Source organism: Acomys minous (assembly GCF_964271855.1).
Source record: "Acomys minous genome assembly, chromosome: 7".
NCBI classification, from domain to species: domain Eukaryota; kingdom Metazoa; phylum Chordata; class Mammalia; order Rodentia; family Muridae; genus Acomys; species Acomys minous.
In genome coordinates this window covers 36892882-36917731 of record NC_140488.1, presented here as the reverse complement: position 1 = coordinate 36917731, position 24850 = coordinate 36892882, and the positions used below count along the sequence as shown (strand labels likewise).

Genomic DNA, 24850 nt, shown 5'->3' with positions numbered 1-24850 from the left:
CACTGAGCACTCATACCTGAGCCTGTTGTGCTGGTCCTCAGACTGCTGTCCACACATCTAGTTGTCCTTCTGCCTCCTACGTTGATCTGAACTTGGACAGGTGAATATATTTCCTATTTAAGCCTGACAAGAAACGTTGTAATATTATCCTTAACAATGTACTTGCGTTAAAGTTAGTTATGAGTTTCCTCTCTGTGTCTCTTGGAGGGTTTCTTGGCAATCTCCATTAACAGACTGTCAAATTTTGTGACCAGTGTCTGCACCTGAGGCAGTACAACTTACAACCTTCTGGTTTTTTTTCTTTCAAGACAGGGCTTCTCTGTGTAATAGCCCTAGTTGTCCTGGAACTCGCTCTATAGACCAGGCTGGCCTTGAACTCACAGAGATCTGTCTGCCTCTGCCTCCTGAATGCTGGGATTACAGGTGTACACCATCACCTCCTGGCTATCCAACATTTTTTAAAGGCCCTTAGAACCAAACTGACTGGAATTGAACATTAGAGTAATCAACTATAAATTATGGTATCTTCGGTAATTTGCTTGATATTCTCTTTCCTCAGTTACCTTATTGTGAAATGGGGTTGTTGTGATGAGAAAATTACTAAATGGACCATGGTTAGTATTGTTTCCAGTCTCCTGCAGAAGGACCACACAAATATTAACTATAATAATGTATATGCCCCAAATCTAGCAGAATGCTTAGAACAACGTAAACATCAGCCATAGGCTGATTTGCTGCAAGTCATGTGCTTTTGGTTAAGGTACAGCTCACACAACGTAAACTTAACCTCTTCAAGAGTGTACACTTCAATTGCCTTTACTGCAGTAACACTGGTAAGCACCCATAACTTCTATCCAGCTCTAGAATCCTTCTAATACCCTAAAGGAAAGCTGCACGACTACCTATTAGGCAGTCAGTCCCTGTGCGCATTCTCCTCAGCTGTTGCTAATAGGGAATATGACAAAAGTGGAATGTAGCAGGCCCACTGTACAAGTAAGACTTGTTCTTTCAAAATGGAAACTCTATCAAAGGCAGGATATTAAGTTGCACCCTCTGGGTCAGTCAAGCTTTAGAAAAAAATTCTCCAAGGTCACCAGTGTAATGCCAAGTGTGGCATTACTCATCCTTTTAACTAATACAAGATTTCTTTGAAATAGCACAAAAGTAACAGTTTTAGTTCTATTGAGGACTTTAGAAAGAAAGCATTCCACATTGTATAAGATGTACTTAATGCAGTCTGGCTTTTTGAAGTCTACCATCTGATGTATGTGGTGACAAGAGAGAAGAACTCAGAGCAGGTGCTGTTGACAGCAGCATTCCTATGTGCCATCCTTGGCTCTGTGACTCCAGAATGACATTGGGTCCCTGTTGAAAGAGCCATTCAGGCTATCTGCTGCCCACCAGCTCAGTCCATGCATATTCATGCTTGAGAACAACACTGCCTTAATAAAGAACGTTTTGACATTTCTTAAGGCCTAGCTATGGCTATTGATTTCTTCTCTCTTTCCATTGCCAGCTGCTGCCACTTCTCTGACCCTTTCAAGTCCAATTACACTCATATACTGGACCATTTCCTGCCTAGTCTCTTTCTGTGTGTCTGTGTGACGGCCCTCTGTGGGAGTGAAACTGTATCTCAATCTCAGGCTCGTGTGGCTATTTCTGCCATTAGCTTTTGCCTACTAGATTTCCTGCATTCCAGATTGTGGGTGCATTGCTCCAACCTTCTAGATTCTAGAACCTTGAATTGTTTTTGTTGGCCTTGGTAACCGCTGAGCACTCATACCTGAGCCTGCTGGTCCTCAGACTGCTGTCCAGACTTCTGGTTGTTTTTCCACTTCCTACATTGATACTGAGCTTGTACAGGTGAATATATTTCATATTTAAGCCCGACAAGAGATACTGTAATATTATCCTTAACAATGTACTTGCTTTAAAGTTGGTTATGAGTTTCCTCTCATATGAGTGCATATATGAGAGGAAAAAAATCAAAGAAATTTATTGTGCGTGAAGGGTAGTACCATTTAAAAATCTATTATCAGATTCATTTTTATTTTCTAATTACCAAGGGTGATAAAACTCAATCAGCACTTATATTTAATGCCTCATTGTGGGAAGCTTCTATTCAACCCATAAAAGGGATGTATTTCAAACCAAAGACCTTGTAAAATCCTACCTTTTCTTAATTATATGAGGAGCCTGTAAAGCTCCTGTTGCAGCTCTTGATCAGTAGGAATCTCCATGTCCCAGTTGATCTCTGATCTCTGCTGTGCAAAATACATGAAAAGAGAGGCAAGGCTGATTATTGTATGACTCAGAGGCTGGTCAGTGCACTGACTGCTGCATGATTTATGTTGTACAAAAAATATACTCTCTTCCCCAGTCAGGCTGGAAGGACTAAGGTAGTATTAGAAGTAGCCATAGTAACAGCCTGGATTTTAGCCTTTTCTGTGCTCTCTTCTAGGAACGTTGATTATCCTCTAGGCTAGCCACACATAAGTACTAAATCTTTCTGTGCCTTGAAGTCATCGTCTTAAAAAATGAGATTAGTATTAACATTTACCACAGAGGTACAATATCTGATAAGAAGGTATTCAGCCCATTTCAGCTAATATTATGATGCTTATTATTGTTGTTGCTATGAGATTGTGTATAATATAATTGCTAAGAACATAAACTCACCAAACTAGCTAGACCTCTCTCATGGACCTTCCACTTACTAGGTTTTTTTTTGTTGTTGTTGTTGTTTTGTTTTTTTCTTTTTTGCATTAGGTAAGTTAAGCTTTCTCTTAAATTTTTGGTTGTGAGCCTAGCCTTTACCAGCCGAGCCATCTCTCCAGCCCAAGCTTTCTCTTTGACATAAATATGTTCATTCACAATTTCATATACACACATAATGTTCTTTGGTAATATCCTTTCAATTTCCCCCTCTTATCTCCCCTTCATCCCTTCTCAACCTTTCCTCCTCAGTAAGTCCTGCACTTGCTTTTACACATCTTTTTAATACCATAGTCATTTACTTAGGATTTCTTACAAGGGAATGGATGTGCTAAACTACAGAAGACTATGACTACCCCCACAGCAACTCTTAACTGCCCATGGCTCCTCATGGTGCTGTGGGACCTCATTAGCTCTTCCCTCATCCATGAAAGGATGTTGATGGGCTCAGTATTGGGCAGGTCTTAGGCAGCTAGCGACTGCTGGGGTGAGTTCATGAATACAATGGCCATGTCTTGTCTAGAGGATAGCATATCATAGCACTTCTTCCCCTTTCTTTTTGTACATACCTCCTGCAATGTTCCTTAAACATTGGCTGCGGTGTGGATAAGTGATACAAATGTCCTACTTATGGCTGACGACTTATTCCTAGCAGTGTGACTAGTTAAAAAGATACATATTAAGTATGGCCTGCTGCAAACAGAAGCTTCTGTGACCAGTGCTGAGAGCAACACTAACTAGCCTGATTGTTGGTTCTCTTCTCTAATGCTGCAAGGTCCTCAGCAGTGGGTAATTCCCTTCTCCTGTTTAAGTCTTCCTTTTGATGGTTAGACTAGCAATATTGTCACAGTGTGTAAGCTTCTTTTCTCTTGTAGGATGACTAGTAATACTTTTTTATAAGCTAGTTATATAAGTTTTATGAGCTAGTTAGTAAGACCAAATGAAATGCTATGTGTATATAAAATTACATAATGAACAACCATTAGCATATATTAGATACAGTTATATTTCCTATAGCATGTTTCAGTAATGTATTAATTAATATTGATATAACATTCATGATTACCTATAATAATTAATATGTAATACATTTAACATATATATAATGCCTAGCACATAGCAAGTACTGAATATTATTGTCTATTTTTACTATCATCACTAATATGAACATCATCATAATTAGTAATGATTTGTGTGTAGAGGAATTTTGATCCAGCGATATGGCTACTCTAGTAAGGTATCGTATCTAAGACCTAGGCCTGTGTGATTCATACAGACATGCCCATAGTACACACCTTTAATTCTTGTGGCTGGAATACATGCCCTTAATCCCTTTGGCTGGAATTAGATGTGACATACCATTAATTCCTCTGGCTGGAATTTATCACACACCTTAAGTCCAAAACAATGATGTCTAATTGAGGGGAAAAGTGACAATTTAGAGAAAGATTTCACAAAATGAGTTAGAGGTAGAATATGCCCAGCTCTCATGAGACTAGACAGGAAGGAGAGGCTAGTTAAGAACAGAACAGGGAGAGAGGAGAATTGAGTTCAGTGCAGGTTTGTTAAATGACAGACAAGATAGCTTTTCTTTCTGTCTGAATTTTGAGCCTTCTCATTGAGCATATTCTTGGAGAGTTTAAAAAAGACTATTAGTTCTTGTGTTTTTTTTTTCAGTTTTTATATATTCTGAATGTTAACTCCTATTGGATGTATAACTGGTAAATATTATCCTCGTGTCTTGTAGGCTGTCTACTTTGAGGAAACTAAAAGATAAGAGAAGCACAAGTGGAAAAAGAAACTTCTCAGGTATCTATGGGGCCGGGCCAGCTGCTGAGAAGTTATAAACAGTAAATATGTTTACATAGTGTGTATGTGTGTAATAGTATCACCTCAAGTGTATGTTTGTAATATCTTTGATAAGATATAATTCATAATCCACAAACATCAACTAAAGTTAAAAAGTCAGTACTTTCTCATGGATTCACACTGTGGCACAACTAGCACCTTGATACAGTTTCAGAATAGTTTATCATTACCAGGGAAACTGAAACTAGTTGAGGAAACCATTTCCTCAAAAGCCAGTCAGCACTAGCCAACCAGTAGTGCATTTTCTCTTTATTTAGAATTATCTACTGTGGACATTTCATATTAATGTTATCATGTGACATAGTGTCTTGTTTATTATTATTATTGACATGATTTAAATTATGAGGCATGTTTTCAAGATAACTTATGCTACATCATGTATTAGTTAATACTTTCTTCCCTTTATTGATGAATAATATTTTAATATTTAGTGCCTTCTAATGTTAAAATTAGGGTCAACAAAATTAGGATCTCCAAGTTATAGAACATTCTCAGACACCAGGCATTGTGGTGCATACTTGCAATATCACTACTTGGGAAACCTAAGGAGAAAGATTACAAGTTGAAGGCTTTCTTGTACTATATAGGAGTTTCAGACCACCCTAAGTAGTAAGACTATTTTGTTGGTGGTAGTATATTTTTAGACGAATTTTATTAGAGTTCTTATACCTCTACCTCCCTCCCAATCCTTATCCACCCTATCCTTCCAAAGCCCCCAAACACTAGATAGGAGAGAAAGAAGGCTAGAGAGGAAAGGGAGCATGGAGCTCTATAGACTACTTCCTGCTGACTAGAGACATAAGAGTCCCTTAAGGCAAGTCCAATCTCCATTGTCAAACTAACAGTCCAGCAAACCAGTAATGCAACAACCGCAAGTGCAGCAGCAGGACAAACCAGCAACAGCAGTGGGGCAGCAACAGGGGTATCAGTAGCTACCACAGGCCGTTTTGGGGTTTTCCCATTTATACCCTCTCAAGAGTTCCCAGAATTAAACTCTCTGAAGCTGTCACAAATCATGCCCCTGCCAGAGCTTAAGACACATCATAATCAGCTGTTGTGGACAATCTGAAGCAGCCCCATATCTGACACCTGGGATTAAAACAAAAACATGGTCACATAACACAACTGAGTTTTTTTAAGAAACCAAAATTTTCACTTCAGTTTGTATATTAATGAAAATGGGAACATGTAGAGAGATAGATTAGATAGATAGATAGATAGATAGATAGATAGATAGATAGACAGATAGAAGCTGTTTCAAAGTAACTCTACTTTCTTTTCCCTTTCACCAATAGAAGATAGCCCTGGGGAATTCTAGACATTATTAAGCACATTGGAAGAAATGGATATGTCTACCATACTCAATTAGATATTCTGTTATAGGTGGATTATCACCAGGTGCTTGAAACTTAGCACTCCTACAGATATTACATGTATACCCACTATTTTTCTAATCTGTTCATAGTAGAGTTGTTTTCTATTAGATACAGATGTATAAAGAAAACACTTACACTCCCTATCTTTCATCCGCAAGAGGCTGAAGAAGAGAAGAGTATTATATTTGTTAGTTTTGCATAGCTGTAGTTGGAAGGCCTAAGAAGGCAACTCAGAATAGGAATGATTTATTCTAGGTCAAGATTTCAGATATTTCTGTTCATGGTTCTTTGTCCCTATCATGGTGGTGGGGACAAGGAAAGGACGTTGTTTACCTCATGGTTGCTAGAAAAGAGAAACAGGAAGTGGCCAGGCAAAATATATCTTTCAAATTGATTTTCCCACTGACCTATTTCCTCCAGCCATATACCTCCTTCCATAACTTTTGAGAATCTCCCACAAACGGGTTATCAGCTGAGGATTAAGCTTTCAACATGTGAGCCAGTAGGAGACATCTCGTATTTAATCCTCAACAAGAGCCATCTTGCAAGTTTCATTTCACTTTCTATATTATTTCAGTTTTTAGAGTAGGGAATTTACTGACTCTCTAGATTTCTTGCTGACATGCAGAAATGAGCAGGACAGTTAGGCTAACATTTGAATCAAAATAATCCTAAAGGTAAGTGATAGTTGGCACTGTGGAGAAATAGTGTTGGTGTAGAGTTTAAAGTTAGATGAATTTAGATTTGAATTCTCAACCTTCCAAACATAAGTCCTTAACGTCTTTCAACCATAGAATTTACTTATCTGTAAAGTGACAGGATACCATGTCTTTTTTAGGGGTGTGATAAAGACTGAGTTTTGCTTTGTGCTTGGCATATATTGTGTACTTGTCACAAAAGTAAATCACCATTACTCCTCCTTGGATACACTTAATAAAACACTACATCTTTGTGTGGCTCGTGGTTCTTCCTGCTGTATATAGTTTACTTTATTCATGAATAATAATATAAATGTATATGTTAAAAAAGAAACATAATAAAAAATAAAATTAATTAATTACAAAAAATAGTAACTTGATAGTTAGACAGTTGTACATTTGAATTCTGGGTTATTAGCTATGTAACCTCAGATAACTTTTACATTGCTTATCTGGGAATAGTCATGCTTTCTAGCATTGCTGAAAGCTTTCTAGCATTGCTGAAATGTTTAAACATAGTGTTTTGTAAAGTATGTCAGCATATGTTACTGTTTAAAATATAAGAGCTGTTGTTGCCAATGAAAATGTATATAAATGTATATATACAAATATGTATTCAAATATGTCTGCAGAGTTCATATAGGGTCTTTATCCTAGCATGTTTAGTATGAACTGTATGCTCCTTTCCATGGTGTACAATGTTTTATATAATGTGGATCTCCCCATTCAACTAACTTCATATCTAGCCGTTTTCTCTACCAAAGCCACATTGTCTTTCATGTTATGCCCCCACCATGCAATAGTCTTTTATGTTTTTGGGTCTTTATATTTTCTATTCCATTTTTTTGTATGTCCTCAGATCTTCATGTTGCTAGCTTCTTGTCATTTGGTTTCAATTCAAAGGTCACTTCCTTAGAAAGGCCTTCACCAATCCTCTCAACATAGTTTTCTAATCGCCTAGTCACATATTATTGAGTTGTGTTTTCTTCGGAGCATTTACTGCTACTTAAAATTATTTCTCTGGTTTTCTGGTGTATTATAAATTCACTCCGTTAGAATATAAAGCATACAAAGGAAAGCCACCTTAACTGTTTTGTTCATTATGTTATCACACCTAGAGTGAGCCTTTATGAATAGGATCATAAATGTTTATTGATTAAATAGATGCACAGACATGGCAAAGATCTTCACTATAGTTTTATGTATCATTACTATGGCTAGAAGTAGTATTGCTTCATACTATGGGACTGTCTGCAGATTGCACAACAACAGAACATTAGAATGGCTTATGTTTTCGGTTGGAAAGAATCTGTTCTAATCTTCTGCAAAGCCTTTATCTTGAGGCAGTGCATTGGACATCTAGATGTTTTCATTTCTAGTTATAGTGACTAGTGAAGCAATAAGCATGCATGCGTAAGCATTTGTGTGGTATATTTACTATGAGTATTTATCCAGGAGTGGTATAGCTTGGTAATTTAGTAGTTATAGATTTTTTGTGTTTTTTTCTGTTTTGTTTTGAGAAACCTCCATGTCTTAGTTACTGTTCTATTGCAATGACAAAGCACCATGAACAGGACATTAAATAGGAACTTGCTTACAGTTTTAGAGGGTGAATCCCTGACTGTTATGGTGAAAGCAAGGCAGCAGGTAGGAAATCATGGTATGGGCGCAGTAGCTGAGAGTTTACATTTATCCATAAGCATCAGGCAAAGGCAGAAAGAGAGCATTGGGTATGGTGTGGGCTTTTAAAATTACAAAGCCTATACCTGGTGACACATTTCCTCCAACAAGACCATACCTCCTAATCCTTCCCAAATGGTTCCACTAAGTAGGGATCAAGTATTCAAATATTTGAATATGCTGGTTATAGTGGCACACAATACTGGTAAAATTTGCTAAAGTAGGTAGAGGCATGAGGATTATAAATTTAAATATATGGGCCTTTGATGACCATTATCATTCACATTATATATTAATTTCCATAGTCTTTTTACTGATTTACATTCCTACCAATAATAAATGTGTTAACCTTTCCCCACATGCTCACAAGCATTTACTGTCCTTTTTCCCCCTAAATGGCAACTGTTCTGGTGGTGGGGAGATGGAATCGCAATACAATTTTCATTTTCATTTTCCTGGTGGCTAAAGTGTCAAATACTCTTTCAAGTATTTATTGGTCATCAATAATGAATAGATAAGGAAAATACACAATGACATTTTATTCAACCATTATGAAAAGCAAAATCATGACATTTGCAAGAAAATGAACAAATACAACATGTTTTCTCCAAGTTGTAGGGTGTGTGCGTATGCGTGTGTGTGTGTGTGTGTTTGTAAACCATGAAGGTATGAAAGGAACCTTGAAAGAACAAGAAACAATTTTAAATTACTTAGATTTATTTATTTTATTGTATGTGTATGAGTGCTTTGCTTATATGCATATACGTATATATTACATGCATGCTTGGTGGCTGCAGAAAACAGAAGAGGACATCAGACTTCATGGAACTTGAGTTACAGACAATTGTGAGCTTCCATGTGGTTGGTAAGAACTGAAACCAGGTTCTCTGCAAGAGCAGTACATGTTTTTAACCACAGACCAATCTCCGCAACCCCAAGAGGAAGAGATTTTAAGGGAAGGGAGAGGAGAAACAAGTGTATAATGACATGTATGTGACATGAAAGCAGAGGCAAGGATTATTTGATTGGAGAAAGTGGATCAGCAAAAGCCTACAGAGGGAAGTAGCCCAGAGTAGGTGTGTAAGTAAATTGATAAGGACAAAATGTATGAAGATGTCATGAGATTCATTATACTGTATGCTGTCTAAAATTTTAAGACAAAAGGAAACTGCATTGGACATCTAAATATATACTTTATATTAGCCACAACATGTTTGTATTTGTGGAGGTTTATTATGCATTGAGTAATTTAGATAAGTCTATATTTTTCTGTCTTATTTTGTATGTAGATATAGGTTTAGAATGCTTTTCAACTTTACTTACATGAAGTCTATGAGGAGTTGGGAGAATGAGACACCTGGACCAGTACTTGGGGAGATTGGTAGCTTGTCAACCTATGTGTGCAGATGGTGAATCTACTGACAACAAAGTCTGTAGAGTATTCTGGGCTTGACAATTTTATTGTACATGAACTTACTAGGAAAATAATTGAGGGTCTCTGGAAAAATAGGCAGTGACAGTCTAATGTCTCTGCAGAATTTACAAAGGCAGAATGTCCTTGTCAGAGACACTTTCCTTCTTTCTTCTTTAGCTTGAAAAAGTTAACCACAAGAAGGAAAGGGTTTAACAATATTGTTTGCATATTAGACCTTTGTCAGATGTAGGGTTGGTGAAGATCTTTAGCCAGTCTGTGGGCTATTGCTTTGTTCTGTTGGCAGTGTCTCCTGCCTTACAGAAGCTTCTCAGCCTCATGAGGTCCCATTTATTAATTGTTGACCTGAAGGCCTGGGCTGTTGGTGTTCTGTTCACAAAGTTGTCTCCTGTGCCAATGCGTTCCAGGCTTCTGCCTGATTCCATTCATGCTACTGAGGGGATTCAGACCAGCAGTGTTGGGGGTCACTGTTTAATTTTCTGTCTTGACCCCTTGGGGCTGTCGAGCCTCTCCCAAGTGTGTGGGAGACCCCTCCGGGCCATGGGGACTGGCCAGGCCAGGTTTTAACTGGCCAATTGTCCAGGCCTGGACCACTGTGGCCTGCAGTCAGATTCCTGCCTGGAACAGTTTAGATAGTGGACCAGTCTAAATTGCATACCTTTGGTGGTTCAGTCCCACTGAGTTGTGGCCTCAATTCAGACTCCCTTCCAGGCCTCTCAGGGCACTCCAGCTTCTCCCATGAGCATGGGGGTCCCTATTGGGTCGTGGGGAATGAGCTGGCCGAGTTCTATCAGCCTAATTTTGCAGGCTCGGTCTGCTGAGGCCGGCTGCCTGGCTCAGGCCCGGACCGGCTGGACCATGTGCGCTATTGCTGGGTACCGTGTTCACCATCACCTGGGCTTCCCCATGTTCTCGGGGGCTCTCCATGGACTGGCATGGGATGGGAGGGGGTGTCTGAGGATAGATTCACCTGTTTCCCTGAGACTTCCCCAGGTCAGGAGCTCGGGTGTTCCACCATCCCACGCACTATGCCTGGGCTATAGAGGCCAGCTGCAGTCGGCAGGTGGGTTCCATTCCAAAGCCTGGAGATGGGGGTCAGGACCTCTGTGGGCTGTTGTTTGGCCTGGAGCCTGGCCCTCCTCTGGTCTGCACTGTGAGGGACCCAACTCACCTAGTGTTTTCCAGATCTTTCAGTCCGTGGCTCTCAATCTGGTCCCTGGTCTCTGTTGTGTAGATCAGATACAGTATGTGATAGGCACCACCATCTTAGAACTCCAAGATTCCCTTGTTTCTTGATCTAGATTTCCTATGAATTGTGCTTCTTTGAGTTCCCTCCTTTTTAACATTTTTTGAAAAAATATTATTTTGTTCTATGTAGGTGGGTGTTTTGCTTGAATGTATGTATATTGTGCCCATGAAGGTCAGAAGATTCCCTGATTATAGATGGTTGTGAACTACCATGTGAGTGCTGAGAACCAAATCCAGGTCCTCTGTAAGAACAGCAAGTACTCTTAACCTTCATCCTTCTTGAAGTTTTCTTGAAGTATAATGACAAATTTAGATTGTAAAACTTATGGTGGATGCTCATCTGGCAGTGTTATTCTTTTTTTTTTCATTTTTTGTTTTTTAAATATATTTTATTCATTTATTCATATTACATCTCAATTGTTATCCCATCCCTTGTATCCTCCCATTCCTCCCTCCTTCCCGCTTTCCCCTTACCCTCCTCCCCTATTATCTTCTTATAAACCCAGAGGGGTTTTTTTTTATTCCATATATCATGCCCTTGAATCTTAGCATTAAAACACTCCCATCCTGGTGTTTTGATACAGTTGTCTTGTGCAGTTCATCTTTGAGAAACACTGGTGTACTCTCATGAGAGCTTTCTATACACTTGGAAAATGAGGTGTGGCAAGAACAGGGCATTGTTGGTTAGAAGTACCCATACTGGGAATGCTGTAAAAGATTATTGCTTTTAAGGTGAGCTCTGAGCCAGGCTCCTTAAAGTCTCTTTTAATTTGTACTTGGATATAAATTTAATACCCTTTTTATGATACTTGAAAGAGCTGTGTAATTTCATGGTCTGGTCATTACCATTGGCATTAAAGGAAGGACTCTTACTGCTACTTAATATATCTTCCTTTGGTTCTTTATGGCTGCCCAGCACATGGCATAAGAGCTCCCTTGTTTGCATATAGAGCACATATGCAGATGGGGCACACCTTTTCTTTGTTGGGTGGGGTTGACAGGCTGTATTTTCCTTCCTTGGGCATTCTTGCTACCCTCCCTCCTCTTTCTTCTGCTGTTCTGAATACATAAAAAGGAATAGTACATTTGACCCACTAGATCTGCAGGTATCCCTTGCTCTAAATTTTATGTTAACTAAATCTGAAAAGACAACAGTAATAATACACTGGCTAGGACTTAAGGAATTACTTTAGGAGCTGAAGTAAGGAAAAAGGATAGATACGTAGACCATATGAACTTCTGTTTCTACTCTCATATTAATATCACACGAGGCATGGCAGTCAGATGGAAGAACTTACTTCCTCACCACCATTGGTAAACTACCTTAGTTCTATACTTTATTCCTATGCTTAACCAAGTATGCCAGGCAGAAATGAAATACCTTATGGGTTGTATTCAAAACACTGCCTAGTCTCCCATTCCTTTGTGTCTGGAAATAAAATTGTGTCACAGAAAGTGAGTTGTGATAGAAAGAAATATATATGGTCTGTTTGCAGTTTTACATCCTCATAAGAATGAGACTGGCAACTGAAACAGCATTACAGCAGGATTGGAAAGTCACAGTGCTTAAATATATTAGAGTTCAAGGCTCCCAACAAGAATAGATTGCACTGAGCAGGGAATGCTGGGATGTGGGTTGAGTCCTTCATGCCTGGACAAGAAAGAGCCAGAGAAGAGTGCAGGCAGGATGCTGTAAGTAAGCTGATCACGCCTTGACTCTCTCCTCTCTTCTCAGCAAATGGCTCACAGTACAGCTCCTTTCATTTAATCTCTTTCCTGTTCTGCTTAGGACAAAGTAGGCTTTGTTTAGTATCCCTAGGGAGGTTAGGGTGGTAGGGGCTGAGTGACTCGATGAATAGATTGAGTGATTTTTGGTATGTGAAGCATCTTGCCAATTATTTTGCATAAACAATGTCAAAGAGCCACAAAAGCTTGCTTCTCATTCCCATTACTCTCATAGCTTCCTGCATGCTGATTTGCTCCGATCTCCCAGAGAGCTGCTCCTATAAACATGATAGACATGAGGATAGTGGTGTGATGGTGGAGAAACTTTTAGCATATAGATTGATTTAAAAACTCATTTGGATTTAATAGACTAATTATTGAGATTAATTATTGAGATAAATGGCATGCAATGTAATTGAATATTATGTAAACAAGATGCAGTGGCTATAATTATAGTTCTACAAATACCTTAATAGGTGTATTAAGAGGACTCATTGAGCTATGAAGTATTTCATCAAAGGTCAATATTTCTAGACATCCTTAAGACATTTCAGACACTAAATAATTACCCCCTTTGATTCTTAGCTAGAATATATGTAGTAAAGCTAATTGTGGTCTTGATGGTGCTGCCTTTATTTACCTAACGTGGTATGTCAGCTGACAATATGAGCATTTACTTTGTGCATGGCTTGACTAGAATCGATGGTAAGTGTTGTATCTTGTGGTATTACAACCATTTTGTTAAAATACATATTGACAGGATGCTGCAAGGACAAGTTATAATCTTTGTATATTAAACAGCATGGAAATTTCTATCCTTTTATTTGTGTCACCAGGACATTTTAAATAAATTATGATTTTTTTTAATCATATGGTATATCAACTTTCAATGTGTGTGGAAAAAAAAACAACTATGTAAAACATACACACTAAGAGAGCTCTTCCATTGCTGATTATATGACTTTGAGAATGGTATTTCAGTTCTCCAATTATCCATTGTTTTATCTTCAGAATGTGAATACCAACAATATTTCTTCCTCATCATTTGTTCTAGAAATGAAATGAATGGGATAGGGTATATCAAAGCCCTATATGGATAGTAGAAGGCTACTTAGTTTTCATTTTCCTTCTACAAATACAAATCAGTTCTCAAGCAAGGTGTTGTCATCCTGAACTTGATGGGTTACATAGATCCAGATACTAACCTTATTCTCATTAAACAATTTGAAGAGCCCATTGTCATTTCTAACTTGTCTGTTACACTTGGCAAGCCCTCACTTGCAAGCCATAATATCTTTGGATTTCAGTTTCTTCATCCGTTGCTGTCCAGTCTTGGCCCACAGGATTCTCCTGAAGATTACATCATGGAAGCAATAGGCTTAAACCACACCTATCTAAACCAAACACTCAATTTACACTACCTATGGACCCTACTCTCAAATAGACAGGCACATAACAGTGTTATAAAACTTGTTTACAATCAGAATAATAATCTTTGCCAAATTAATTGTGTGGGTCATAGAGCATGTAAGAGGTTTGTCATCCTCTGAATTTATTCTCCAGATCTCAAATAGTATTTAATGCCTGCCAGAAACAATCATTTACTGAAACAAAATTATAATGGCCTTTCATCCATTCACTCATTCATTTATTTAAAAAAAAGAAAAACATGATTGTTGGATGTCTATTAAGAGTGCTGTGAAGTTTGATCATTGCTTAAACATGTATGAACAAAACAGCCATGGTTGTTACTCCCGTAAAGTTCCTATTCTTAATTATCTGTGGATGGTTCTGCTAGATGCTAGAAAAATGTGCTCTGTGGCCTTGAAGTTTTTTATATTATATAATCACCTTTAATCTTTTTTCAAGGCAGGCTAGGAATCACTTGGAAAAATAATATAGCATAGTTGGGTTCATCGTCCATAGTATTGTATGACTGGTACTACAAGTCAGGATTTATAGTATGAGGAAAACTTGGATGGCAGGTAAGGGGATTGGAAGCAGTGACCAACAGTAGGGAGTGGGGCAGAGATGTATCATGCAAGTTTATGCACTCATTTGACCAAAGGAACCTCATTCTGTATAGGATGCTGTAAGTAACTGGCATTATGTAGTTGATGCATGTCATAGTTAGGGTTTCTATTGATGTGATAAAATAACATGACCAAAAAGGGAGATGGGAAGGAAAGGGTTGACTTGGCTTACATTTTCATATCATTGTTCATCACCAAAAGAAGCCAGGACACGAACTCAAACAGGACAGGAGTTTGGAGGCAGGAGCTGATGCAGAGGCCACGGTGGGGCACTGCTTACTGCCTTGCTTCTCTTGGCTTGCTCTGCTTGCTTTCTTATAGAACCCAAATCCACCAGCTTAGGGATGGCTCCACCCACAATGGGCTGGAAAAGAAAATGCCCTTCAGCTGGATCTTAAAGAGGCATTTTCTCAATTGAGGTTTCCTCCTTTCAAACAGTTCTAGCTTGTGTTAACATGATATAAACCCAGCACAATGAGTTAGATAAAAGCCAAATTATGATGCACTTATTAGTAGAGGAGTATAAACTTTAACCTTACTAAAAAAAATAGTGCATGCAGTGATATTTCTTTGAAACTGCAGCTTTTATTAACTATGTATGCTGAGTTGTTGGGAGATATATGAAATTTATCAGCAACGAACAATTGAGATGCAACCTACCCAAGGAGATGATGACCATGGTGGTAATTGAAAGAAATGGTTTAGAGATTCTATCTCTCTGAGTTGATTCTAAGGAATTATTTGGACAACAGTATCATGACATGTGTACAGAGGACTTATCCAAGCATCTCACACACTTTAGATGACTATATCATCCACTCTGTGCTCTCTCATCCTGTCTACTTCCTTCATTACCCTGAAAGTGCTATTATAAATTTGGTGTCATCTCCAGGCATGTTTGTTTTTTTTATTTTTGAGAGTAATTACATCATTTTTCCCTTTTCTTCGCCCCTCCAAACCCTCTCATATATCCATTCTTGCTCTCTTTCAAATGTATGGCTTCCTTTTTTCATTAATTGTTGTTATATGCATGTGTGTATTTGTATACACATATATTCCCAAACATAACCTGTCCGTTACTTGTATGTGTGTTCTTAGGACTGACTATTTGGTTTATTGATGTGTGTTTCCCTAGAAAAGAGTATGTTTCCAGAGCTCAGTGTTCTTTAGTTGTCTGTAGTTTCTGTGTGTAGGGTTGAGGCTTTGTGGGCTTTTCCTACTCCAGTTGGGCATGGTCATTGGTGTCATCTTTTTTCAGTTCATCTTTAGGCATTCATGCTCTTGAGATTTTATAGATGCAGTTTCTGAACTCATCAAGAGTGACAACTTCACAGCAAACTCCGTGATGCTTTGGCTCTTATAATCTTTCTATGCCTTCTTGAGCCTTAGAAGCAGGTGTCGTTTTGTAAATGTATCCTGTGCAACTGGGTTTTACAACTCTGCTTTGTGATTGTTTGTGGTTTTCTGGATTGGTCTCTGTCTGCTGCGGTGAGATATTTCCTTGATGAGGATGAGGACTACACTTATCTGTGGATATAAGGCCAGGTATTTAGAATGCAATTAGGGATTATACTGGTTTAGTAAAGTGGTGATTGTAGGTTCTCCTCCAAGATCCATGACTTTAGTAGCCCTGAGTAATTGTCTAGATATCCAGTATCAGGTGTAATTTCTCTTTCATTGATCAAGTCTTAAGTCCAACTAGAGAGTCTGAGTATGTTTTTATATTTGTATTTTCATGTGTCCACAAGTAACATAAAATCATATTTTTAAGTTTATGAAAAATGATACTAAGCCAGGCATGGTGGTGCATGCTTTAATGCCAGCACTCTGGAGGCAGAGGCAGGCAGATCTCTGTGAGTTAGAGCCAGCCTCATTTACAAAGTCCAAGACTGCCAAGGCTACACAGAGAAATTCTGTCTCAAAAAAACAACCCACCCAAAATGATACTATACTGTACCTACCTTTCTGCAGCATTATTATTTTTGAAATCTGTCCAGTACTGTAGCTCTAGATGAATAGTTCTTGAACTCCAGCTTCTTAGAACACATCTTGTGTCTTGCTTTCAGAGATCAGGCTGGGGGTGGGGCTCTAGGAATTTACATTGATAACAAATTTCTGTGATCATGCTTTGAGAATTGCGGTTCTAGTCTATTGTCTACCTATTTCCTCTTCTCTCTATATATGCATCACATACGCACGCACGCACACACACTTAATTTCCCCTTTGAGGTAGGGTAAGCTCAGGCTAGTTTGCAATGTTCTATAGAGATCAGGCTAGCCTCAAAGAGATCCATCTGCTTCTGCCTTCTGAGTGCTGGGATTAATGTCTGACTCTCACACATTTGTATCTTAGACAGGGTGGCCAAAAGTCACTGTGCAGCACTGAAATTCATGATCCTCTTGCTTCAGCCTTCACAGTGCTCAATTTCAGGCATGTGACAAAACTATAGTTAATATGAATGTTAAGGTTAAAGCAGTGAGGTAAGATAACCCCTTAGATGCCCATGTCTTTCCATATTTTCAGATGTTCCACATCCTCGCAGAAACTAAGATAATATTTTTAAAAACTTGCCAATGTGAATATTTTCTTGTTCATTAAAATATTGGGTACCTTTTAAATATTTTTTTTAGACTTTTGAATTTCTGCAGCTTCCTAATTGCTCTGGGTCAGTTCTGTCTAATAGAAGTCTAATATAAGAAAAATAATCTTTAAAAATTGCTAGTAAATAAAATGTATTAACAGAGTAGTAGGAACCAATGTTTGTTTTAATAATATATTTATGTTATATATCTCAAAATATCATTTCAACATTTAGTCCATATGGAAATTACAAATGAGATACGGTAAATTATATTTTTCATGCAATGTCCTCAAAATAGGCATATGGAATTTCACATGTAATGTGCCAGTCCCAATCTAGCCCATTCTGAATGCTCAACAGCCCCTTCTGGCTGTTATACTGGACAGTGTAGTTCCACTGTCTGCTGTTTTGTAGGTTACAAATTGCAAGACAGCTTCACATATTCTTTCTCTTGTCTTTTCATTTTTTATTCTTTATTTTTTATTTTTTAAATTATTTTATTTTATTAATTTATTCATATTACATCTCAATGGTTATCCCATCCCTTGCATCCTCCCATTCCTCCCTCCCTCCCATTTTCCCCTTACTCCCCTCCCCTATGACTGTGACTGAGGGGGATCTCCTCCCCCTGTATATGCTCATAGGGTATCAAGTCTCTTCTTGGTAGCCTGCTGTCCTTCCTCTGAGTGCCACCAGGCCTCCCCATCCAGGGAATGTAGTCAAATATGAGACACTAGAGTACGTGTGAAAGTCAGACCCCACTCTCCACTCAACTGTGGAGAATGTCCTGTCCATTGGATAGATCTGGGTAGGGGTTTGAAGTTTACTGCACGTATTGTCCTTGTCTAGTGCTATAGTTTGAGCAGGACCCCTGGGCCCAGATCCTCCCATCATAATGTTCTTCTTGTAGGTTTCTAGGACCCTCTGGATCCTTCTACTTTGCCATTCACCCATGCTTCTCTCATCTAGAGTCCCAATAGGATGTCCTCCCCTCTGTCCCAGTTTCCTGGTAAGTGAAGGCTTTCATGGGACATGCCCCTTGGCCTAGTATGCAGATATAAGTGAGTATATACCATTTGAGTCTTTCTGCTTCTGGGTTAACTCACTCATTATGATCATTTCTAGTTCAATCCATTTTTATATGCTGATTCATATCGCAAAAATGGCCTGCCATGTAGGTAAGGCTGTCCTGTATCTAGTGATTGCCATGCCTTAGTCTTCTTTATACTGTGATTACAGGTATGCTCTTATTGCTTTTCTCATCATCATAACCAAAGGCCTGATATAAGTTACAAAGAAAAGAAAGGTTCACTTTAATTCAGGGTGGCAGATGGCTTATCTCATAGCTGCAGTTAGGCACAACATCATAGCAACCAGTGTATATGACACAGGGTATCCTTTACATCTTACTGGACAAGAAGCATAGAGAAGGAAGGATATATGAAAGGGCCGGGGCAAGATATAATCCTCAGGGTGCCCTTAGTGACCTACTTTCTCCAATGAGGCTCCATCTCCTACTCTTTACTACCTTTTAATAATGCCATCAAATTATGAATCCACTGAAGGATTAATTCACTGATTAGGTTATAAGCCCTCATGATCTTACTGCCTTTAGAAATTCAATCAGAGATACACCCAGAGGTATGCTTCATGAATAGCCTAGGCATGTCTTTCTTTTTTCTTTTGTAAAAAGCATGTTTTATTTTATATGTATAGTTGCTTTGACTGTATATATGTCTTGCACCATATGTGTGCTCTGTGCCACAGAGACCAGAAGAGAGTGTCGGGGTCTCCTGGACTGAAATTAAGTACGGTTATGAGCCACCAAGTAGGGGATAGGCACCAAATCCAAGACCTCTGCAAGTTAAGAGCCAGTTCTTAACTGCTGAGCCATGGCTTCAGTCCCCCCAAAGTGTGTCTTGGACCAATGAAATTGAAAATAAAAATTAGTCATCGCAAGATATGAGCAGCCATGCCCAACTGTACTGAACCTTTTACAAATAGGATTGTTCATTTTGTTCTTGTTTCCTTGTTTTTCTTAAGTTTTTAAAATTTTTATTTATTCATTCATTCATATTATATCTCAATTGTTATCTCATCCCTTGTATCCTCCCATTCCTACCTCCCTCCCATTTTCCCCTTACTCCTCTCCCCTATGATTTTGACTGAGGGGGATTTCCTCTCCTGTATATGCTCATAGGGTATCAAGTCTCTTCTTGGTAGCCTGCTATCCTTCCTCTGAGTGCCACCAGGCCTCCCCATTCAGGGGACATGGTCAAATATGGGGCACCAGAGTTCGTGAGAAAGTCAGTCTCCACTCTTCACTCAACTGTGGAGAATGTCCTGTTCATTGGGTAGATCTGAGTAGGGGTTCAATGTTTACTGCATGTATTGTCCTTGGTTGCTGCAGTAGTTTGAGCAGAACCCCTGGACCCAGATCCACCCATCACAATGTTCTTCTTGTAGGTGTCTGGGACCCTCTGGATCCTTTCTATTTCCCTATTCTCCCATGCTTCTCTCACCTAGAGTCTCAGTAGGATGTCCTCCCCTCTGTCCCACTTTTCTGGTAAGTGAAGACTTTCATGGGACATGCCTTTTGGGCTAGTGCCCAATTATAAGTATGCATATACCATGTGAGTCTTTCTGCTTCTGGGTTAACTCACTCAGTGTTAGCATTTCTAGTTCCATCTACTTGTCCACAAATTTCTGTGATGTCTCCTGATGTGAGCGTTGTATGTGTACCAACGGCGGAAGGATGCACTGTGGTCACTTAATCTCTGCATTTTTTAAATCAGTTGAGCCTCCGCCTACTTCAAAAAGAAGCTTCCTTGATGAGGGTCAAAAGCTATACTTATCTATAGGTATAAGATTCAGTATTTACTATACAGTTAGAATCCATAGTGGAAATACCTTTATATATATAATTCCCTCTGTAATAAGCAAGTACTTTCAATTTTTTTTGCACCTTGATGGAAATTTTATTTCCTTCTTTATCCTTTTAATGAACATGTAGGCTATTAGGGATCCCATGTTTCTCTTTACATAAAATTCTTAATTTCTGGCTTGCTTGACAATGACATTGTCACCTGTACATTAAAATGAAAGATTCTGAGTTTCAAGAAAAACCATCAGCTGTCAACCCAGTATCACTCATGTTAGTCTAATGTCAGCTCGTTTGCTTAACCGCCCTGGTGTTCTAGTGTCGGCTCAGATTTGCCCTTAGGCAATTGTCTTTGTTTTATGAGAGTCTGACCAAACATACAAAAAATCTGACTTGTAAAAAATGCACTCAGGGAGCCAGAGGCAGGAGGATCACTGTGTGTTTGAGGTCAACCTAATTTACAAAGCAAGTCCAGGACAGCCAGAACTACACAGAGAACCCTTGTCTTAAAAAAACCAAATGAATTAATAAATCCAATTTCTTAGAAAAGAAAAGATTTAGGTAACCCTTCACGATTACACTCTTTGTACGTGAAGATCTCTGTATTCTCCATACACGAAAAAATGTAGAAACAACCCCACTATTTTCCTAGTGTTGAGCTTAGTGGTTTGTGCTAAGTCCTCGATAAATGTTCATAGACTAACTGATTATCTTCTAAGTATTTCAGGATGGACAGCTTGGAAAGAAGAGAAAGAAAACATTAGTTTAAAAATGGACCAGATTTGATATACAGGAACATAATAGTGCTTCTGACGGACAAGTGGGAAGGCTACAGGGACTGATAATTTATGGGATAAGATATATATCTGATTTCAAGCTCATTGAGTAGGATTCCAGATGGATTTGTTGGTTGCTATATTTGCTTGGGTATTTGAGATTAAAGCTCCAGAGAGAGGCCAGGGCTCAGTGGAAAACTCAAGATAGTATTTACAGGAAGATATCAGTGGAAACTATAGCATTGGCTGCTGTCTGTGAGGCAGCGCACAAAGGCCAAGAAAAGTAATGGGTCTAAAATGCAGCTTTAATGCAGGGAGAGGAGAAAGCACAGCTTATAAACTACATATAGTAGGTATAGTTGAGAGTGAAGCTATTGAAGACAGTGTAGTATCACAGACAACATATATGGAAGTAAATCGTAAGGAAGAAGGGGCCGTTTCAGCAGTTGTCAGATGATTGAAATACCATGCAGAGCTCAAGCACTGTGGATACCTTCCAGGTATCAGTGCTATCCAGAACTGTTTATGACCTCATGAAAGTATCTATGTTATATCATTTCTTTTTAAAAATCTATGATAAGACTTTGCACATGAGCCTAGTCAGCAAGCCAGAAAAAGCAATTTAGGTCTTGATTTTTCCCATATGTCCATGGTTTTGTTTTGTTTTGTTTTGTTTTATTTTTTATAGAACTCTTCACGTATATAAGCCTATGTTTTAATGGACATCTTTTTGTTGCTGTTGTTACAAACATTTTATAATTTACCTTTTGAAGCCCCCATTATACTTGCCTTGCCATTTAAAAGTCAAACAGTCTTTGCATAAATACTTTTTAAATTATCCAGAGAAAATGAGTCATGGCCCTTTAAATTCTTTAATGGTGCTAAAAGAGGTCCTGCAGTCTGTTACACAAGTTTCTACAGAAACCAACTGTACACTAATGTCAACTAAAAGGCACAGGGAGCATGCTGTGAACAAGTGCAGGATATGACCATAATTTTCTACTCATTTCTTTCTTTCCGATAACAAGAAAAGAAAAATTAGAGGCTAGAAATTCAGACCAGGATTTTTGTAGAAGAGCAGTAAACTGACGACCATGGGTCTAACATTCTTGGGGGTGTCAGCAATCAAATGGCAACTATTTGAGAGAACATTTATGGGGAAAAACCCTGCATGCTTTAAAGTGATAGCACCATAGTCACAGTATATACACACGTATACATAGGAATTCATATCTCTAAAACATAAAAATAGTGAGTGAGAAAGTCATTATTTAGGCACAATGTGCACAACTAGAAGTAAACTAAACAGCATTTGCTGCTGTTTCATTTGATTAACATTAAAATCCAACATGCGTTATCCATTACCTATGTCACAATTAGAAAGCCATTGTAGGGTGAGAGATATGTCTCAGTGATTCAGAGCACTTGCTGCTCTTTCAGAGGACTCATGTTTAATTCCCAGCATCCACATGATGGGCCGGAAACATTGTAACTCCATTTCCAGGTGATTCCATACTCTATTGGGGTGACAGACATACCCATGATACCCATATATACATTCAGGCAAAACACTCATATGTATATAATAGCTAAATCTTTCAAAAAACCATTTGTAGAATTTTAGTGTAGTTTATTTTATCTGAAACAAATGTTTGTGTGTAGGTTACAGTGTGTGTGTGTGTGTGTGTGTGTGTGTGTGTGTGTGTCTGAATGATTGGATGTGATTAATCAATACTGTAAAGAATATAACAAGGATTTGAAACATAAAGGAAATGGCTCTAAATACAACACTGGGCTGTGGTTTTGAATGAGTCAAGATTTAAGAATAGAAGTCAAAGTAGGACAAAGGTGATTGTCAAGAGATACAGGACAAACATTTCTTGGGCAGATAGCCCTTTATACTTTCTGGGCTGTAGTACAGAACATCTGGTTTCCCAGGGAGTGCTCAGGCCAAGGCTAAAAGTTGGCAAGCAGTTTCACCATCCCAATTTCCCTCCTCTTTGAGCATTCTTCTCAATGGAGCAGATTCTGAGATGATCTCTATTTGCATGGCAAGACTGTAATCACAAAAGCTTGTCCAAAGCTGATGGTAGCATATCTACCATCTGTAGGCTTTATGTCCCGGAAGAAAGAGAATATCCAGTTTGTTGACAATGTAAAGTCAAAAATGCATGCAGTGATGACAAAGATTTTCATGGGGGCGGGGGTTACTTCATAAATATATTTGTGATGAAACTTTCCTGAGCAACAGATAGAATGGCAGTGAAAGGAAGAACAATATGGACAACTTTGGTAGGCATTAATTTTTTTTTCCCTGCAGCCCCTTGGAGGTCCCCTGGATCTGTGTCTTGCTTCAACAGTGTTTGGACTGAACAGACCCAGGGACTCTTTTTTTTTAATTAAACATTTTTATTTCTTACATGTACATTTATATTATTACACATATACACAATAAACTATCTATATAGCAAGAAGAACCGTGACACAATCAGGAATTATATAAATGTTACATTCTTAGTGTTTTGACTATTTGTATTTGACAGCCTTGAGGAAAACAATTTTCCTGTCTTTGTGCGTCTAAATTACTGAATGCAAATCTTCTTTTTAGCTTCCCATCACAGGCTCTTGGACCATATCCTCACTGTCCTGGAAGTAGGATCAGCCATCACCTCTCTTTGCAGTTAGCTCCATACTGAGGACCAGCCATGGCCTCCTCAAATCATCCGAATTATTCCACCGAAGTGAAAAGAGTCTTGAACCACCTGGTCAGCTTGCACCTGCAGGCCTCCAATACTTACCTGTCTTTGGCCTGCTACTTTGATCGTGATGATGTGGCTCTGGAAAGTGTAGGCTTCTTTTTCCGCCAAGTGGCAGAGGACAAGCGCAAGGGCGCCGAGCTTCTCCTCCAACTGCAGAATGATCGCAAGGGCCGTGCATTCTTCCAGAATGTGCCGAAGCCATCTCAAGATGAGTGGGGTAAAAGCCAGGAGGCCATGGAAGCTGCCTTGGCCATGGAGAAGAGCCTGAACCAGGCGCTCTTGGATCTTCATTCCCTGGGTTCTGCCTGTAAAGACCATCGTCTTTGTGAATTCTTGAAAAACCACTTCCTGGATGAGGAGTCGATGCTCATCATGAAGATGGGCACCCACCTGGCCAACATCCGCAGGCTCTCTGGGCCACAGCCAGCTCAGGCGAGCGTGTCACAGCTATACCTAGGCAATTATCTCTTTGAGCGACTCAGTCTCAATGACGACTAGGAGGCCTCCTAGCCTTCCAAGGGGCTCCCTCTTCTGATGTTCCAGCCAGCCTTAGGACCTCCACCTGAATGAAAATCTTAAGCCACTAGGCAGCTTTGTAACTGCCCTGGAGCCCCTCATAAGTCTGTGACCAAATAAAAATAAAGCTTTTGAAATACCAAAAAAAAAAAATGTTTTTTTTCAATTACAAATGTGTTTAAAAGAATTTAAAATGAGATGAAAAGAAAATATATTCAAATATTCAAAGAATTGATTGTGTCTATGTGGAAGCAAAACTTCTGCATAATACTGTTGATTCAAAGTATGTCCATATGTGAAAGAGATGAACTAACTTTGAGAGAGTAAATTGTTCTAGAGTTGTTTTTAAAAGTCTCACTCTGAACTCAGGTGGAGGCTTGTTTATTCAGAATGAAATTCTTCCCATTTTGTGTACCTTAACATCCTACAATGAATCCAATAGGTTCTCCGCAACTTCTCATAATTTATTTGTGGAACTTCACACCATCAATCACTTGGTTTTCTTAGCTATAAGCTTTGAAACTGACTCCAAGTATTTGAGTTCAGGTTAAAACAAGTGT

General features: G+C 38.8%; 1 protein-coding gene across 2 annotated transcripts; it reads left to right on the top strand.

Annotated features, from left to right (window-relative positions):
• On the top strand, positions 1 to 24418 carry LOC311601609 (ferritin light chain 1-like). 2 transcript variants are annotated; one of them, XM_084789159.1, is made up of 3 exons: positions 1 to 100; positions 4463 to 4524; positions 23624 to 24418. In XM_084789159.1, exon 3 carries the CDS (start codon positions 23721 to 23723, stop codon positions 24270 to 24272), a length of 552 nt encoding a protein of 183 aa, XP_084645285.1. In that variant the 5' UTR covers positions 1 to 100; positions 4463 to 4524; positions 23624 to 23720; the 3' UTR covers positions 24273 to 24418. The 2 variants fall into 2 exon arrangements, with proteins under 2 accessions (XP_084645285.1, XP_084645286.1); XM_084789160.1 differs by lacking the exon at positions 1 to 100 and adding an exon at positions 1769 to 1863.
• The last annotated feature ends 432 nt before the right edge of the window (positions 24419 to 24850 follow it).

Coding starts and splice junctions, on each gene's coding strand:
- LOC311601609 (XM_084789159.1), top strand. CDS start 23,721: ATGGCCTCCTCAAATCATCCGAATTATTCCACCGAAGTGAAAAGAGTC.